This window comes from Labeo rohita, chromosome 5, assembly GCF_022985175.1.
Source record: "Labeo rohita strain BAU-BD-2019 chromosome 5, IGBB_LRoh.1.0, whole genome shotgun sequence".
Taxonomy (NCBI): domain Eukaryota; kingdom Metazoa; phylum Chordata; class Actinopteri; order Cypriniformes; family Cyprinidae; genus Labeo; species Labeo rohita.
Window position 1 is genome coordinate 43,077,007 of NC_066873.1, and position 16,093 is coordinate 43,093,099.

A 16,093-nucleotide genomic window follows, 5' to 3' on the forward strand; every position below is an offset into this window, starting at 1 on the left:
CACGCAGCATTTGGTTTCTCGAGATTTGTTGATGGACTGAAGTGGTGTGCATTACTTGTGATGTTTTTATCCACTGTTTGGACTCTTTCTGATGGCACCCATTCACTGCAGAGGATCCATTGGTGAGCAAGTAATGAAATCTGTTCCAATGAACAAATAAACTCATCTACATCTTGGATGTCCTGAGAGTGAATCAATTTTCAGCAACTGTTTATTAACTGTTGTAGGTTCAACACGTCTGCATACTTGTTGTGCGCTGGCCAAGTGTTCACTTCTGCATTTGTATACTTGAGTAAAGTATGTTTCTGGCTTTAATTTATGACTGTGTCCAAACCAGATGCAACACCATAAAGCAACTTTTATGTAAAGTGAGTTTCTGGATAGCTCCGCCTACAATTAATCATCAGATATGTTGTGATTGGCTGTGATTGTGTGGATTTTCACTTTCAGGAAAGCTATTGTGTTGCACCTGGTAAGGGAAAATTGTGTGAGGATTCATAGTTGGTCTTAAATGAAGGGATTTGCACGTGTTATCATGCCAATGTTGTTCGCAAGTCATGTGTTTTTGTCTTTTTCTTGTAGCATCTTTCACTTTTTATCTAGCGAACACATTTCCTGAGTTTGGCTCAGCCAAAGGCTCCGACGACAATGTCATTAGCTTTGTGTCTCTCGACAACTCAGAGATCCCGTTCTCTGGGAGCGGATACGAGGATCCCACTGGCACCTTGACCGTGTCTAATATCACATCCGATGGATTTGATCTCGCGTGGGAGTCAAATAAGCACGTTGGCTATGATAGTTACACTGTAGAACTTAAAGATTTCTCAGGGAAATGGAAGGAGGAGGTTCATCTCCATGCGGAGGTGAATGACACTAAAATCCGTGGCCTAAAGGCTTCCACAGAATACCAAGTAAGGCTTTATGGAATATCCAATAACCAAAGATCTTCACTACTAGAAGCAGTTGCAGTTACAGGTATAAACTTTCTTTTGGGTTCCAAGTGATCTGTTTGATGTAGTGCCATTGAAACTTAAAATGTAAACCAATTTTGGTTTCATAGGTTTAAAAACGGAATGATGCAAATTTTGCATGACATAAGATATGCAACAGCTCCCATATGGTAGAGCACAAAGACATGCATGGTCAGGATGTGGATGCATATTTGGGCTGGGTGGTATATACACACACTTAAGACTTTTTATGCTATGCAATATTTATTTAAAAAAAAAAAAAAAAAAAAAAATATATATATATATATATATATATATATATATATATATATATATATATATATATATATATATATATATATATATATATATATATATATATATATATATATATATATATATATATATATATATATATATATATATATATATATATATATATATATATATAAATTTTGTTTATTTGTTTTTTCTTAAGAGACATCATTTAAACAATTCAATTGGCCAGTTCAAGTTTTTTAATGCAAGAGATATTTTTATTAATTTATTTTTGATTAATAAATACAAAAATTACATTTAAATGTAACATTGTAACATAAAGAGGAATATTTTAATGTAATTTATATTTATTTTATGCATGATTTAATAAAATGTTTGAGTATTTATATTTTCATTTAATTGCTGTTTATTTTAAATAATATTGATCTTTTAAATTATTAATTGAATATTTAATTTTTACTTAAATTACATAAATGCAGAAAAATGTTATGTAGTGATTTCCATAATTTCCTTAAGTCAAATATTGATTTAGGTGTAGAACACCAATTCTGTTGAGATATTTTGTATTTTTTAGTTTTTATAATATATATGTTTGCTTAATTCACCAGCAAAATCACTGAAAATATATTTTGAATATTCAATATTCATCCAGCCCTACTGTGTATATGGCTGTTTTTGTAATTGGTAATGATAATAAAGAAAAAAAAAACTGTGTGGTTAAAATGCATTTAAACCTTTCCATGTAACAGTATATGTAATAGTGCACAGCAATAAACAGCAATATTTTAATTTAATATTTATTTTAAATAATATGTATTTATTAAATTTTAATTTTAAATGAATGTTTAATTTTTAACCAAATATTTTAATGCATAAAAAGTACATGAATACAGAGGCCTCCATAAGTCAGATATATATGAAGAGTTTATTTGCAAAAACAGATTTTTTTTCAAAAATCATATTTTTTATTATGTTGTTTTTATTGTGTTTTATTGTGTTAGTTAGCTGTATTATTTACTAAATTAAATTATTGCAAATATGTTGTGAATATTCAGTATATCACCCAGCCCTTGTATATGGCTGCTCATTGGCTTAGACAAGAAGATCCACAAAAGTCATTGCAGTGGTTAACATGATTAATCCTCATAACAAACTAAACTTGTGTTGTGAAAATGCATGAAAGACCGATGAGCATAGAATATTGTTTGTGACTTGTTAAACTGACTTAATGCATGTCCTTTCCTCAAAACATCTTGAGGTCTGCATGGATTCTCCATCAGCCTGAAGCATCCCATGTACTTCCACTCTAGTGGACTACTTGGAAACTTCAGCAATTAATGGCTCATGGTCATTAATGTCAGATGTTTTCAGATACATGCATGTAGATCGAAATAATTCAAGAAGATCGGTAACATCATTTGCATGCAAATTGAGGTTTATTGCATGCAGTGTAGCTCAAACCTCAGATTACATGAAGAAAAAGAGGGGCGAATTCACTAAGAAATAATCTGTAGCTGTCTTCAAATTAGTCTTCAAATACTTGCAGCACAGTGCTGTTGATATGCATTTCATATATTCCTTGAAATCATATCACAATGCATAAAATATGAAACTGGCTAGATTTTTGTTTTTGTGTTTTTTTTTTTCTTTGGATTTTGGCATGCAATATGACACATGCTAGTGTTATTTTAATATTACTAAGATACTATTATCTTAATTTTCATTCTATATTTTATATTTGATTTTATTTTTGTATGTTACATTTACATTTTTATTTTCGTTAAAGTTATTGCAGTTTTGTTGTTCGTCTTTTTTATTAGGGTTTTTTGTATTTATTTTCTTTTAATACATTAAGTTGAACCAAAAATAAATTGGAAATGTAGCTGAAATTCATTTATTTATTTATGTCTACTTTTTTAATTTTATATGTGTGTGTGTGTGTGTGTGTATATATATATATATATATATATATATATAAATTTCTTTACATTTTGTTTTATTTCAAGTAACAGATAGATTTATTTATTTATTTATTTAGTTTTAGTAATAACCCTGAAAGATGTGATGAAATACACACGTCAAATACTATAAGCCTAATTTTTATTCTATATTTTGAATTTGTTTTTATTTTTGTATGTTTCATTTTCATTTTTGTTAAAATTATTGTAATTTTGTTTTGTTTGTTTGTCTTTTTTATTTTTTTATTTTTTATTTTTATTTTTATTTTTTATTATTATTATTATTATTATTTTTTGTCTATATAGCTTTTTTATTTATTTTAGTACATTTAAGTTAAACTAAATATAAATGGCAAATGTTGCTTTGGCAACTAGCTGAAATTATTTATATAAATGTTTTTTTTTTTTATTTTGTTTTTTTATTTATTTATTTATTTTTTTTTATTTATATATATATATATATATATATATATATATAGTTTATTATTATTATTATTATTTATTTATTTTTTTTGTGAATGGTTTTAGTTTTAGTAATAACCATGAAAGACATGATGAAATACACATGTCAAAGTGGTGCAACTGTTTAGTGAATTCGCCCCTCATGGCACTTCAGTCAGAATATGATTAACCAAAATAAAAACAATAATAAAAAAAATAATATCATCAGGGTCCTTTTGAGATTTCAATAGCAATTAATTTACAATTATTTGTCTTCAGACAACCACTTCCCAGGATAAACTGGAGATTAATATTAGAATAAAGTGTATATATTCATACTTTAATTGTGCAGTTAGTCAATGATTATTTAACCTCTTGTTTTTACAGGAAAAACATCTCAAATTCTGTCTTGTCTCTGACCTTAAACGCATTGAATGTACTTTCCTCTATAGCACCAAAGTCTACCTCTCCTGATGTTGTTGCTTTGACCTTCAAAAGTGTTTCAACAACGCTACCAAGCCTCCATACGGAGGTTCGGCCATCAGTCTCTACCTCCACTCTTTTAACAGAGGATTTTAAAGCTGAAGTCTCAGGTGATGAACTTGAGGGCCCAACTCAAGGGCCTCCGGGTGACCTAAATGTCACTGATGTGAGCAGGAATAGCTTGAGGCTGTCTTGGTCGGCTCCCGAAGGAGCCTTTGATAGCTTCATCGTTGAGTTGAACTCAACGTCAAATAAGTCTAAAGACAGCGTTATTGAAGTGTCTGGAGAAGCCAGGCAGGTCCATGTAGATGGGCTGAACCCAGACACGCTTTATGAGATTACATTGTATGGGATGAAGGAGGGCGAGAAATCCCAACCAGTCAGTGTTCACATCAACACAGGTACATGGACATGAGCTTCAGAAACCACTGTCATCTGTCATCCGCCGTAACACCGATATTCATAACGCTACAAATGTCATGCATTTGTTCATTCATTCAAAATCAAAGTTCTTAAAAAGTTATCTTGGAAGCAATTCTGCAGGCGTAAGCTGGTCTGTGGTGGTTTCTAACCCTAACCCAAGTCTCTCTGACGTCAGAGTTTGGTTAATTTGGTTAGTTTAAAAGATTTTTGGGTCCACACCAGGACACCACACCTAGTGTGCTCGAAAAATGGCTGTGGTGTTTGGTTTATGTGGACTCAACTATGAAAGCTTTTCAGTTTTGGTAATTCTAGCTTGTCTCCTGTTTGAGGTCAGTAATATATATAATTTTTTAATGCTTTTATTCAGCAAACTCACATTACATCACTGTTATTTTTGTATCTTTACTGTTAGTTTGTGTTAAAGGAGAACACCACTTCCAGAACAACAATTTACAAAGAATTTACTCACACCCTTGTCATCCAAGATGTTCATGCTTTCTGTCTTCGGTTGTGAAGAAATTGTTTTTTGAGGAAAGCATTTCAGGATTTTTTTCCATATAATAGACTTTATTGTTCCCCCCATTTTGAACTTCCAAAATGTAGTTCAAATGCAGCTTCAGAGGGCTCTTAACAATCCCAGCCCGAGGAAGAAGGGTCTTATCTAACAAAACGATCTGTCTTTTTTTTCGGAAAATAAAAAATTGTATACTTTTTAAGCACAAAAGCTCATTTAGCACAGACTCTGGGATGCGCGCCCACAACACTATGTACTCTTGAATCATGTCGAAGCGAACATAGGCGGAACTACAGACCCAGCATTTACAAAGCGAACGCGCAAAGACTAAGAAAGTGCAAGTCAAACGCTGTTTACAAACGAAAAGCTACAATGATGTCGGACGATTCTGAAGTTGTAGGAGAAAATAACTTGGAGTTTTTCACTATACTCTACCGTTTTGAGCCGGAGTACACAGACGATGATTAGACGTGATTCGCAGCGTCATAGATGCGCATCCCAGAGCCTGTGCGCTATTGTGCTTAAAAAGTATACAAATTCTTATTTTTCAAAAAAAAAAATGACTGATCGTTTTGCTAGATAAGACCCTTCTTCCTCGACTGGGATCATTCGAAGCCGCATTTAAACTGCATTTTGGAAGTTCAGACTTGGGGCACCATAGCAGTCCATTATATGGACTCAAAAAACATAATTTCTTTACGACTAAAGAAAGAAAGACATGAACATTTTGGATGACAAGGGGGTGAGTACATTATATGTGAATCTTTGTTTTAGAAGTGGACTTCTCCTTTAAGTTTCACTTTTTAGTTTACATTTATTTTATTAACACTTTACAATAAGGTTTCATTTGTTAACATTAGTTAATGTGTATTAACTAATATGAATGAACAATGAGCAATACATTTATTACACTATTTATTAATCTTCGTTAATGTTAATAAAAATACAGCTGTTCATTGTTTGTTCATGTTAGTTCAATGCATTAACTAATGTTAACAAACACAACTTGTGAATTTAATCATCAATTACTAAATGCTGAAATTAACATGAACTAAGATTAGTGAATACTGTAGAAGTTTTGTTCATTCTTAGTTCATGTTAACTAGTGTAGCTAACTAGTGTTAACTAATGAACCTTATTGTAAAGCGTTACAAATTTATTCAGTTATTAAGTACTTAAACTGAAAAAAAGCTGTTTTTTTTTTTTGTTTTACCTCAGTTAATGTTTTTATTTTTTAAATGATGAGAATAAGATAATGAAATTTGAATTTTAAATTTAAAATTTTATTTAATTTTTTAAAATTCAGTTTTTAAATTTGTTATTTAATTTTAGTTAACTATAAAAACTATAATTTAAATGCATTAAATAGATCAAAAGTGACAGTAAAGACATTTATAATATTACAAAAAAATTCTGTTTCAAATAAATGCTGTTTTTTAAACTTTCTATTCATTAAAGAATCCTGAAAATAAATAGCATGGTTTTCAAAAATGTTTTCAACTTCAACTTTTCAAATTTTTCTTGAGCAGCAGATCAGAATGATTTCTGAAGGATCATGTGACACTGAACACTCATTCAGTAATGATGCTGAAAATTCAGCTTTGCATCCCAGGAATAAATTACATTTTAACATGTATTCAATTAGAAAACAGTTATTTTAAATGATAATAATATTTTTTCTGTATTTTTAATTAAATAAACGAAGTCTTGGTGAGCAGAATTGACTCAAAAACATTTTGAAAATCTTACAAACCCCAAACTTTTGAAATGTACTGTATATCACAGATCAAATAAGGTTCAAAATTGACTTTCTCCAATCAAACTCGTACTCACTTAGCATTTTAGTTAATACCCGAGATGTGATCTCAGCACCTCTAGTGCCGCAAAACACTTGCAGAATTGTTTCTGAACTTTTTATGAGAAATCTCCCCTTGGGATTATAGCATGATGCAATTATGAATGTTTTATCTGATCATTATTTCTCAACATGAATGAACTGCGTTTCTTTGTGCCTCATGTCTTTAATCCATATCATTTCATACCATCTATTAACTGTTCTGTCTGTCATTACGTTAAGCCAGTGGCGCTGGCAAGTTCATCTCATTTCATTATGCAAATGTAATTAATTTCAGTGACAATAACTCATGTCTAATTTCTTTGTCCGTCAGAGGAGCAGAGGCCGCAGATTGGCAGTCTGAGTGTGTCTGATGTGTCTTGGGATAGCTTCAATGTGTCCTGGACCATTGAGGATGGCTCTGCCTTTGACAGTTTTGTGATTGAAGTGGCAAATTCAGCAGGTCCAGAAAGACAGAACCTGTCTGTATCTGGTGATGCACGTAGTTTGTGGATGTCTGGGCTCAGTCCCGACACGTCCTATATAATTACGTTATACGGAGTGCATCAGGGCTCGATCCTGGGGTCCACCTACACTCAAGCGGCTACAGGTACCAGTGCGCACCTGGATATCCCTGCTGAAAAAGAAGTGCACTTAAGCATGCTTTTAAAAACAGTACTTATGACAGAAATAATATACTTACGTGTGATCTGAATGTAATGTTTTCAGACCCCCAATTGCAATTACAATTAAATGATAATGTATTATGATTTAAATTTATATTTATATTAAATGCAATTAAATATACTAAAATATGGGAAATATATAAATTATTGTACACAGTAAAAAAGTATGATATTTACGATTCTCACAAATATTACTTTAATATTGCAGAGTATGTATTTTATTAATATAATTCCTCAGTATTAATAATATATTTTGTATTTACATTAAATAGTATTATATTAAATATATTCTTATATTTAAGCTGCACTTTATTTCATGAATTGTCATGTTATATATTTTATTCCTAAATTATCATAAATGTTATATTCATATTATAATATTTACAATTCTCACAAATATTAAATTTATATTTCATAATTCAGAATATGTATTTTATTAACATATTACTTCAACATTAATAATATAGTTTGTATTGTTTTACATTAAATATTATATTAAATATACTCTTACAGTTAAGTTGCATTTTATTTAATTAATTATGATAATATATGTATTTTTTATTACTGGATTATCCTAAATGTTATATTCATATTTTTTATTTAATATTAAAATTCCTCTCAAATATTATTTTAATATTTCAGAATATGTATTTTATTAATATAATTCCTCAGTATTAATCATATTTTGTATTGTTTTACATTAAATATTATATTCTTAGTTAAGTTGCACTTTATTTATAATTATGATATTATGTATATCTTTTTACTAAATTATCATAAATGTTATATTCATATTTCATAATATAATATTTACAATCCTCACAAATATTATTTTAATATTTCATAATATGTATTTTATTAATATAATTCCTTTATATTAATAATATATTTTGTATTGTTTTACATTTAAATATCATATTAATAAATATACTCTTACAGTTAAGTTGCACTTTATTTAATTAATTATATTATATGTATATTTTGTTATGGAATTATCATAAATATTATATTCATATTTTTATGTAATATTTACAGTTCTCACAAATATTGTTTTAATATTAAATATAGTCTTAGTTAAGTTGCACTTTATTTCATTAATTATCATATGTATATTTGTTACTGAATTATCATAAATGTTATATTCATATTTCATAATATAATATTTGCAGTCCTCACAAATATTATTTTGATATTTCATATTTCAGAATATGTATTTTAATATAACTCCTTAATATTAATGTTTTTATTGTTTTTACATTAAATATTATTATATTAAATATAGTCTTAGTTAAGTTGCACTTTATTTCATTAATTATCATAATATGTATATTTTATCACTAAATTATCATGTTATATTCATATTTCATTATATATTTACATTTCTCACAAATATTATATTAATACTTAATGTTTCAGAATATGGATTACATCAATATTAATATATTTTCTATTGTTTTACATTAAATATTATTGTATTAAATATACTCTACATTTAAGTTTATTTCATTAATTATCATATATGCACATTTTATTAATAAAATGCTTATTTAATATTATATATACACACATATGAACAACTTTTAATTTTATACCTAATTTTATTTATTTATTAAACTTTTTTTCATTAATTATCAAAAATAATCTATGTATATTAATTAAATATATTATATATATTTTATATATAAAATATTTTATTATGCTAAATACAGTAGTCAACATCTGAAGTGGATCAAAAAAGTTTATCAAAGTTGTCCCAAGACAAATCTGATGAAAGGTTTTGATCCACTTTAAATGTTGACCACTGTATATTAATAGCTCATTAATATGATAGTTATTAATATTAGAGTATCTGCAAGTGCAGTTCTTTACACTGAACTTTAAAGTTTTGGCACACACTACAAGTGCACATTTAGTGCATTTAAGTGCACTTCTTTTTCACAAGGAATGGGGCATCTTTTATCTATTGTACCCTTTTTTTCTTCGTCTTTTCTCTCTTTCTGACTTTATTTCTAGTTGGGAGCTGTGGTGTCAAGCAGGTGCTTCTGTGCTTTAACGTTTCCTTTTAATTTTTCACGAAACCAAAAGATCTTTGTTGCATGGGACCGCTGAGAATGATGAGTGAACACTTAATGGTGTCCATAATAATTGGTTGATTGTGAAATGACACCTTTTAACAAAGCTAACTGATTGTCACCTCTACTGTTCCAGCCACTGTGTCGGTCTTGCCTCAAAGTTGATTGCGTTGGGGGCAAAGAATATGTTGTGTTTCCATTAATTTCCTTCCACTGAAATCAAAGCTTTGTGTTCAACAGTAATCACTGTCGACCATTATACTATCATCCATTTCATCCAGCTGCCCAAATGCATGGCACCACCAACCATCTCACACATTTACCGCATTGTGGTGAGTTTTGATGAGCTGCAGTGATTGCAACACATTTCATCCTCTTACATATACTTTCATTCACTTTATTGTGATCTCATCATCTACTTGCATCATTTCACACTTTTTTGATTTGATGTTGAAGCAAGCTGTATTGAATAAGTAAGGTCCATTTAGAAATCATGTTGATTTTGATGACTTTTTATGTCAGGGGTCCAAAACATTTTTTGTCAGTCAAACCTTTCACCTACTCGAAAAAATGCGGAATTAAAAGCAATAAAGGTTTGTTTATTGAACATATTAATAATTGTTCATTTCCAACCTATTTCACGTCTGTTTTAAGCAAGAAATACATAAATTTTAAGCAATAGTCGAGTTACACAAAACTATCCAGAAGGCTGGGTTAAACATTTAAACCAATTGCTGGGTTGGTTTAGAGTGTAAAGTATTTTATAAAAAGTTTCATAAAAAGTTAATTTTTCAACAATTTAGCAACACGTTTGCATGTTCACAGTTCTCTAATGCTGTTTAATCATCACAGTATATGCAGGTAAAGCACTGAAAATTAAATATTTTCAATAAAATATAAATACATCATGTATTTTTATTGAAAATATATGCTTTTTTAGTATTTTTTTTTAAAAATGTGTTTTCATTATATGTTATATAATTTTTATATTTATTTTAATTGTGTACTTTTTATTATTTTTTTTAATTACAATTAAAAAAAACTTTAAGAAATAAAAAATAACATTAAAAGTAAAAATCAAAACAATACTTGAAAAATATATGTTTTTTAATTTAAAAAAAATGAAGTAAAGAAATAATTACAAATATTTTTAAAAATTACTTATTTAGTTTTTAATAATTGTTTTTTAAGCTAATCTATAACATTATAACAGTATAGATCTATTTATTTTTGTTTTAATTATCAGTGTTTTAATGTAATAGATCTTTTTTTATATCATCAGTCTTTTAATGTAATAAAAGTAATAATATGATTTAGCAAACAATATTAAATAATATTTTATTAAATTGTAACAATATTTTTGATAAAATCTTGTTGCAATTTATTAAAATATTGTAACTGTTTTTTAAGAATTGTTTTTTAAGCTAATCTTTAATATTATAACAGTATAGATCTTTTTTTTTATCAGTGTTTTAATGCAATAAAAGTAATAATATGATTTAGCAAACAATATTAAACAATATTTTATTGAACTGAACATTTTTGATCTAATATAATCCTAATAGATAGTTAAATATGAACTAATAATTACATTTAATAATTAAAATAGGTAATTAAATATTCAGACATACTGCTTTCTGGGCATCATCCAAGCAGTAACTTATACTGCACTGAGCAAAGAGCTTTACTGTATGTTTTTGTTTGGATTGGAAATATTGTACGATTGGCATGGAAATAATTTGGAATAGAAACCAATTTTGATGCATCTTTTGTGTGGATTGCTTCATATGCACTAACACAATATTCTTAACCTGTTTTGACACTACAGTGAACAAATACAACAAAATAGCCTCAGATTTATTCATAATTGAAAATACATTCTTGTGCTTTCCTATCCTTTTTAATATTGGTTCTGCTTTTATTTTCTGCCCAGCTTTTGTGTTTTCATAGTGAGGCCTGTTTGACATCCTGCATCTGCAGTGTGTAAACCAAGCATCTATATACAAAAAAAAAAATAGGATTTCTGTGTTACTATGCTGAGTATTTTTTTTTTTATATATCAAACAAATGATAATTTGTTGCCCTAATTATGTTTTAAACATTTACAACAAACTTGAGAAAGCATGTTATGCATGCATGCATGCAAAAATAAATCATAAATTTGCATGCTGCAGATGTGGGTTGTGGAAAACAGGCCTAATCAGGCAAGCACACTTGAGGTGCATTTTAAAACTTAAACCATAATACAAGTCAGTATTCATAACAGTTATTGCAGGAGAAAAGCAAACATTTCCTATAGTTAATCTGTCAGAAGTTTCTCCGTTAAACAGATTATATATGCAAATGATGCATATTGTACAGTAAGTGCAACTGCATTAGCGCTTTTCCAATAACCGTTTCTCCCTTTAGATAGCGCTCCAGTGGTTGGCAATCTGTATGTTTCTAATATTACATCAGAGAGCTTCTCCATTTCATGGAATGACACGAGAGGAGATATTGAGAGGTTTATCCTGGAGATTATAGACTCTAGCTGGCAGCGGGAGCCAGTCGAATATAATCTGTCACACAGTACACAGTCGTATGAAATCACTGGGCTACGGCCGACTACTGACTATATAGCTTACCTCACTGGAGTCGTGAAGGGAAGGAGAACAGACTCCGTCAGTGCTGTCGCCTCCACAGGTAACTGCAATTCTCTCCTTTCCTTGCTGATTTCCCCCATTTGTTTATATTGGAAATGATAAATCAGGCCTTAAAGGAGTAGTTCAACCCAAAAAAATCATATTTATGTTATATGTTGAAAATCTCTCTAAAATGGGTCCATTTAAGTCTTCTGAAGTCATGTGATAGCTTTGTGTGAGGAACATGCTAAATTAAAGATGTAAATCACTGAAACTTTTACCCTCTGCATGTGCAGGGCAAAATTTGGCTAGTCAAGATGAGTTGCATCAGGTTCGACATATACATAAGGGACTAAATTAAGTCTATTACTCAGACAAAGACCCAGCCAGCTAGCAGAGGACATTCTTATAACTTTGGCTAACGATCTGGGAAGCTTCTCTTTATGTAGCATTAATAGAACATTCATTCAAAGTTGACTGGTCTTTAAATTTTTTGGTTGGATTTTCATGTAACGTCTTTTTTAAATGTTACTTCTCACCTCAGAATGTTCAGAAAACATTCAAAAATAACATTCCCATAATGTTTGCAAATTAAAATGTTCCCTTAAAGTTCACAATACCAAGAAAAACGTTTTTAAAACATTTAAAACAATGGAAATGTTGAACGTTCGGCGAACACTAATAGCGTTTCATAACTTAATGGGAATGTTTGCAAACATATTCCACATTGGACATGGTGACAAAAAGTGACAAAGATCTATGCAGTATTGTCAGTACTGTTAATAGAAAGTTCATTTAAAGTCGTCTGATTAGCATGAAAGTGTTATTTAGAGATGTTTTTTAAACATTTTAATTACATGTTCACTTTAAGTACATTTTTTAAGTACATGTTCACAGTGTTTTTTTCAAATGTTACTTTTTTCAGAATGTTCAGAGTAACATCAAAAGTAACATTCCCACAATTCGCAAAATGATAAAATGGAATGTACCCTTAACATTCGGAGTTAAATTAAAACGTTTTTAAAACATTAAAAAAATTGAGTGTTTTAAATATTCGGAGAACATTCAGAAATAACATTTTTATAACGGAACAATAGAATGTTCATTCAAAGTTATCTGGTCTTTAATAATTTTCTCAAAACGTTACCACAAAAACGTTATTTATACATCATGTCTTGAAAACGTTTTAGTTGGACATTCATCTAACATTTTTTAAATGTTACTTGTTTCAGAATGTTCAGAGAACATTCAAAAGTAACATTCTCATAATGCAAAATGAGAAAATGGAACGTTTGCATAACCATAAAACATTTTAATATATATATATATATATATTTTAAATGTTCAAAGAACATTCCGAAATAACATTTTTCGTAACTCACTGGAAACATTAGCAAAATGTTCTTAGAACATATTTTTGTTAGATTGGGAGATTAGGAGCCTGATCTCATGGCAATTCATACATATTTTACAAAGTGGCAAATTTGTATGAATTTGTAAGATTTTAGTGAAAATGTACATATTTTACAAGTTGCACAATACGTATTATATCGTATTAATAACCTACACCTCTCCCTGCCCCTGTACCCACCACTGAAATTGTACGAATTAGCCACCTTGTAAAATTACGTACAAATTTGTCATGAGATAGCGTTGGAGAATAGAGTGTTTTCACAACGTGTAAACAGTAAGCCATATTGGCGGCACTGAGCGTAAACAATGCCACTGAACCGAATGAAACTCGCATATTTTGCTGACTATTGCTGCTGAAATTGGTCAATTATTGTCATGTTTTGGGCTGTACTAATTGGTCAGACCAAGAAAAACATTTGTAGTACTATAGACTGCCAAACGTTTTAACAAATCAAGGAGAAGAGTGCAAAAAAACTGTCCTTAGGAACAAAAGGCGTTTAAGTTTGACCAAACTGAACCAGGACAAGAATCTTGACCACATACATGTTTGTTCTTATCATTTCCGGTTAGGTAGGTGAAATATTATCTTTATACTGCTCGTACGCATCTTTACCACCTATTAACTTTAGTTTGTCAAAATATTGCACCCTTTCCTGCTTAATAAGTCCTTCTCTATATGATTTAGCTGCTTCCACACGTTTAGACATCATTAGAACAACAACATATTCAGTAATACATTAACTGAGTATCACCAGTATGGCCATGCATCTGAGTAAAAACCTGGCGAAAACCTGACATAAGTGCAATCCCGCTATGTAGTGCACAAGATGTATGCTCTATGCTTGCTTTCTTCTTGGTCATTTTCAGCAAGTTTAAGACCTGATAACTTTAAACAACCGTTTTATTCACATAACTGAAAGAACTTTTGTTCATAACTTTGAAAGAACCTTACCAGCACATTAGAAAGCATTCGCTGAGAACCTTCCCTGTTAGTTGGAGCGACATGAGGGTGAGTAAATGATTTTTGGGTGAACTATTCCTTTAACCAACGCTGTTTTGTCAGTTAGGCACCTAGTTAGCATGGACAAATCTCTAAACGAAACAGAAAAAGACACTAAAACGAATCGTCATGGCTGGCTTTTTCCCTCCTGTAGTGGCCGAGCCTGACTTGTCTGGGCTAGTTGTTTCAAACATTACCTCAGACACAGTGTCGCTCTCCTGGCGGACGGGAGAGAAGGCGTTTGATAATTTTATAGTCGAGGTGAGAGAGTCTGCTTTGCCCACGCAGGCGACGGGGCGCACCTTGCCCGGAGGTGTTCGCTCCACGGTGCTGACTGGCCTCAGAGGAGACACGCGATATCAGATCAAGCTGTACGCCACCATTGGTGGCTCAAACACAGCTGCCCTGACAACTGTAGTAACCACAGGTACAGCAGCGCATGCTTTTGAGCTCTCAGACCAATTCATAATGAGTTCTAGAAAACTTACAGTATGACTTATTCCTGTTTTTTTTGCAAGGTACCCAACCTTTTTTTTTTTTTTTTTTTTTTTTTTTTAACATTTGTTATATTTATAGTATTTATTCATATTTTGCATTGCATTTATATTTTCAGTTTAATTTCAGATTGTTTTCATTAAGTTTTCACTTGTTTCAGGTGCCGTTAAGTTTCGTAACAATACCCAACACTTTCTTTCGTTCATTCAGAGCCTAAGCCTAAACTGGGCCCCATTGCGGTGTCTGAAACACGGCCGCATAGCTTGACGTTGTCCTGGAGCACATTGTCAGGCCACTTCGATGGCTTTGCTGCTCGTGTCACTGACCGTGAGCAGCTGTATGATGTTGTAGAGCTCAGGCTGTCAGGCGCAGAGAGGAATGTTACCATCACGGGTCTTATGGACTCTACGGTCTATGATATATTGTTTTATGGTCTGTCTCGTGGCCGTCAAACTTCATCCGTTTCCTTCAATACCAGTACAGGTACTGTGCAAGTTTTTCATGCTTCTATCACAACAAATCGGAACTGTGACAAAACTAACTTTTGCATCCGGATAGAATGAGTTGCAATCGAATTTCTGAAACTGCCTGTCTTTTAATTTTTATTTATTTAGTGCACTCTTGCATGCATAATAATTTACATGGTTGTTTTAAATGACTCTGAAGGCCTTTTTACACCAAGTGAGAATTTTTGGCATTGAAGTAAAAAATTTTATTAATTTAAAATATTTATTTTTTAGAATATTGTTAAATAGTTATATAATTGTATAGTTATGTTGTCATGTTGGTCTTGGTGTAAATAGACCTTTAAAACTCCTTTTCTCTTGAGGTTTTGTGTTATATTCAGTGACCTGAGATTTTGGTTTCAGATGCTTTCACAGACAATAGACATTATATTGTAAAAGGCTTGTGTTCGGGTGCAGT

At 30.5% G+C, this 16,093-nt stretch overlaps 1 protein-coding gene across 5 annotated transcripts in view; it reads left to right on the top strand.

The window, feature by feature from the left end:
- tnca (tenascin Ca) overlaps positions 1-16,093 on the top strand; it is a 70,700-nt gene that overhangs the window by 37,629 nt on the left and 16,978 nt on the right. Inside the window, exons 11-16 of one of the 5 annotated variants that reach the window (XM_051109750.1) lie at positions 583-975; positions 4,081-4,512; positions 7,217-7,492; positions 12,050-12,322; positions 14,829-15,101; positions 15,380-15,652. In XM_051109750.1, coding sequence (XP_050965707.1) covers positions 583-975; positions 4,081-4,512; positions 7,217-7,492; positions 12,050-12,322; positions 14,829-15,101; positions 15,380-15,652 — 1,920 coding nt within the window. The remainder of the gene's footprint in view (positions 1-582; positions 976-4,080; positions 4,513-7,216; positions 7,493-12,049; positions 12,323-14,828; positions 15,102-15,379; positions 15,653-16,093) is intronic. The other 4 variants (XM_051109751.1, XM_051109752.1, XM_051109753.1 and 1 more) reach the window with 4 other exon arrangements.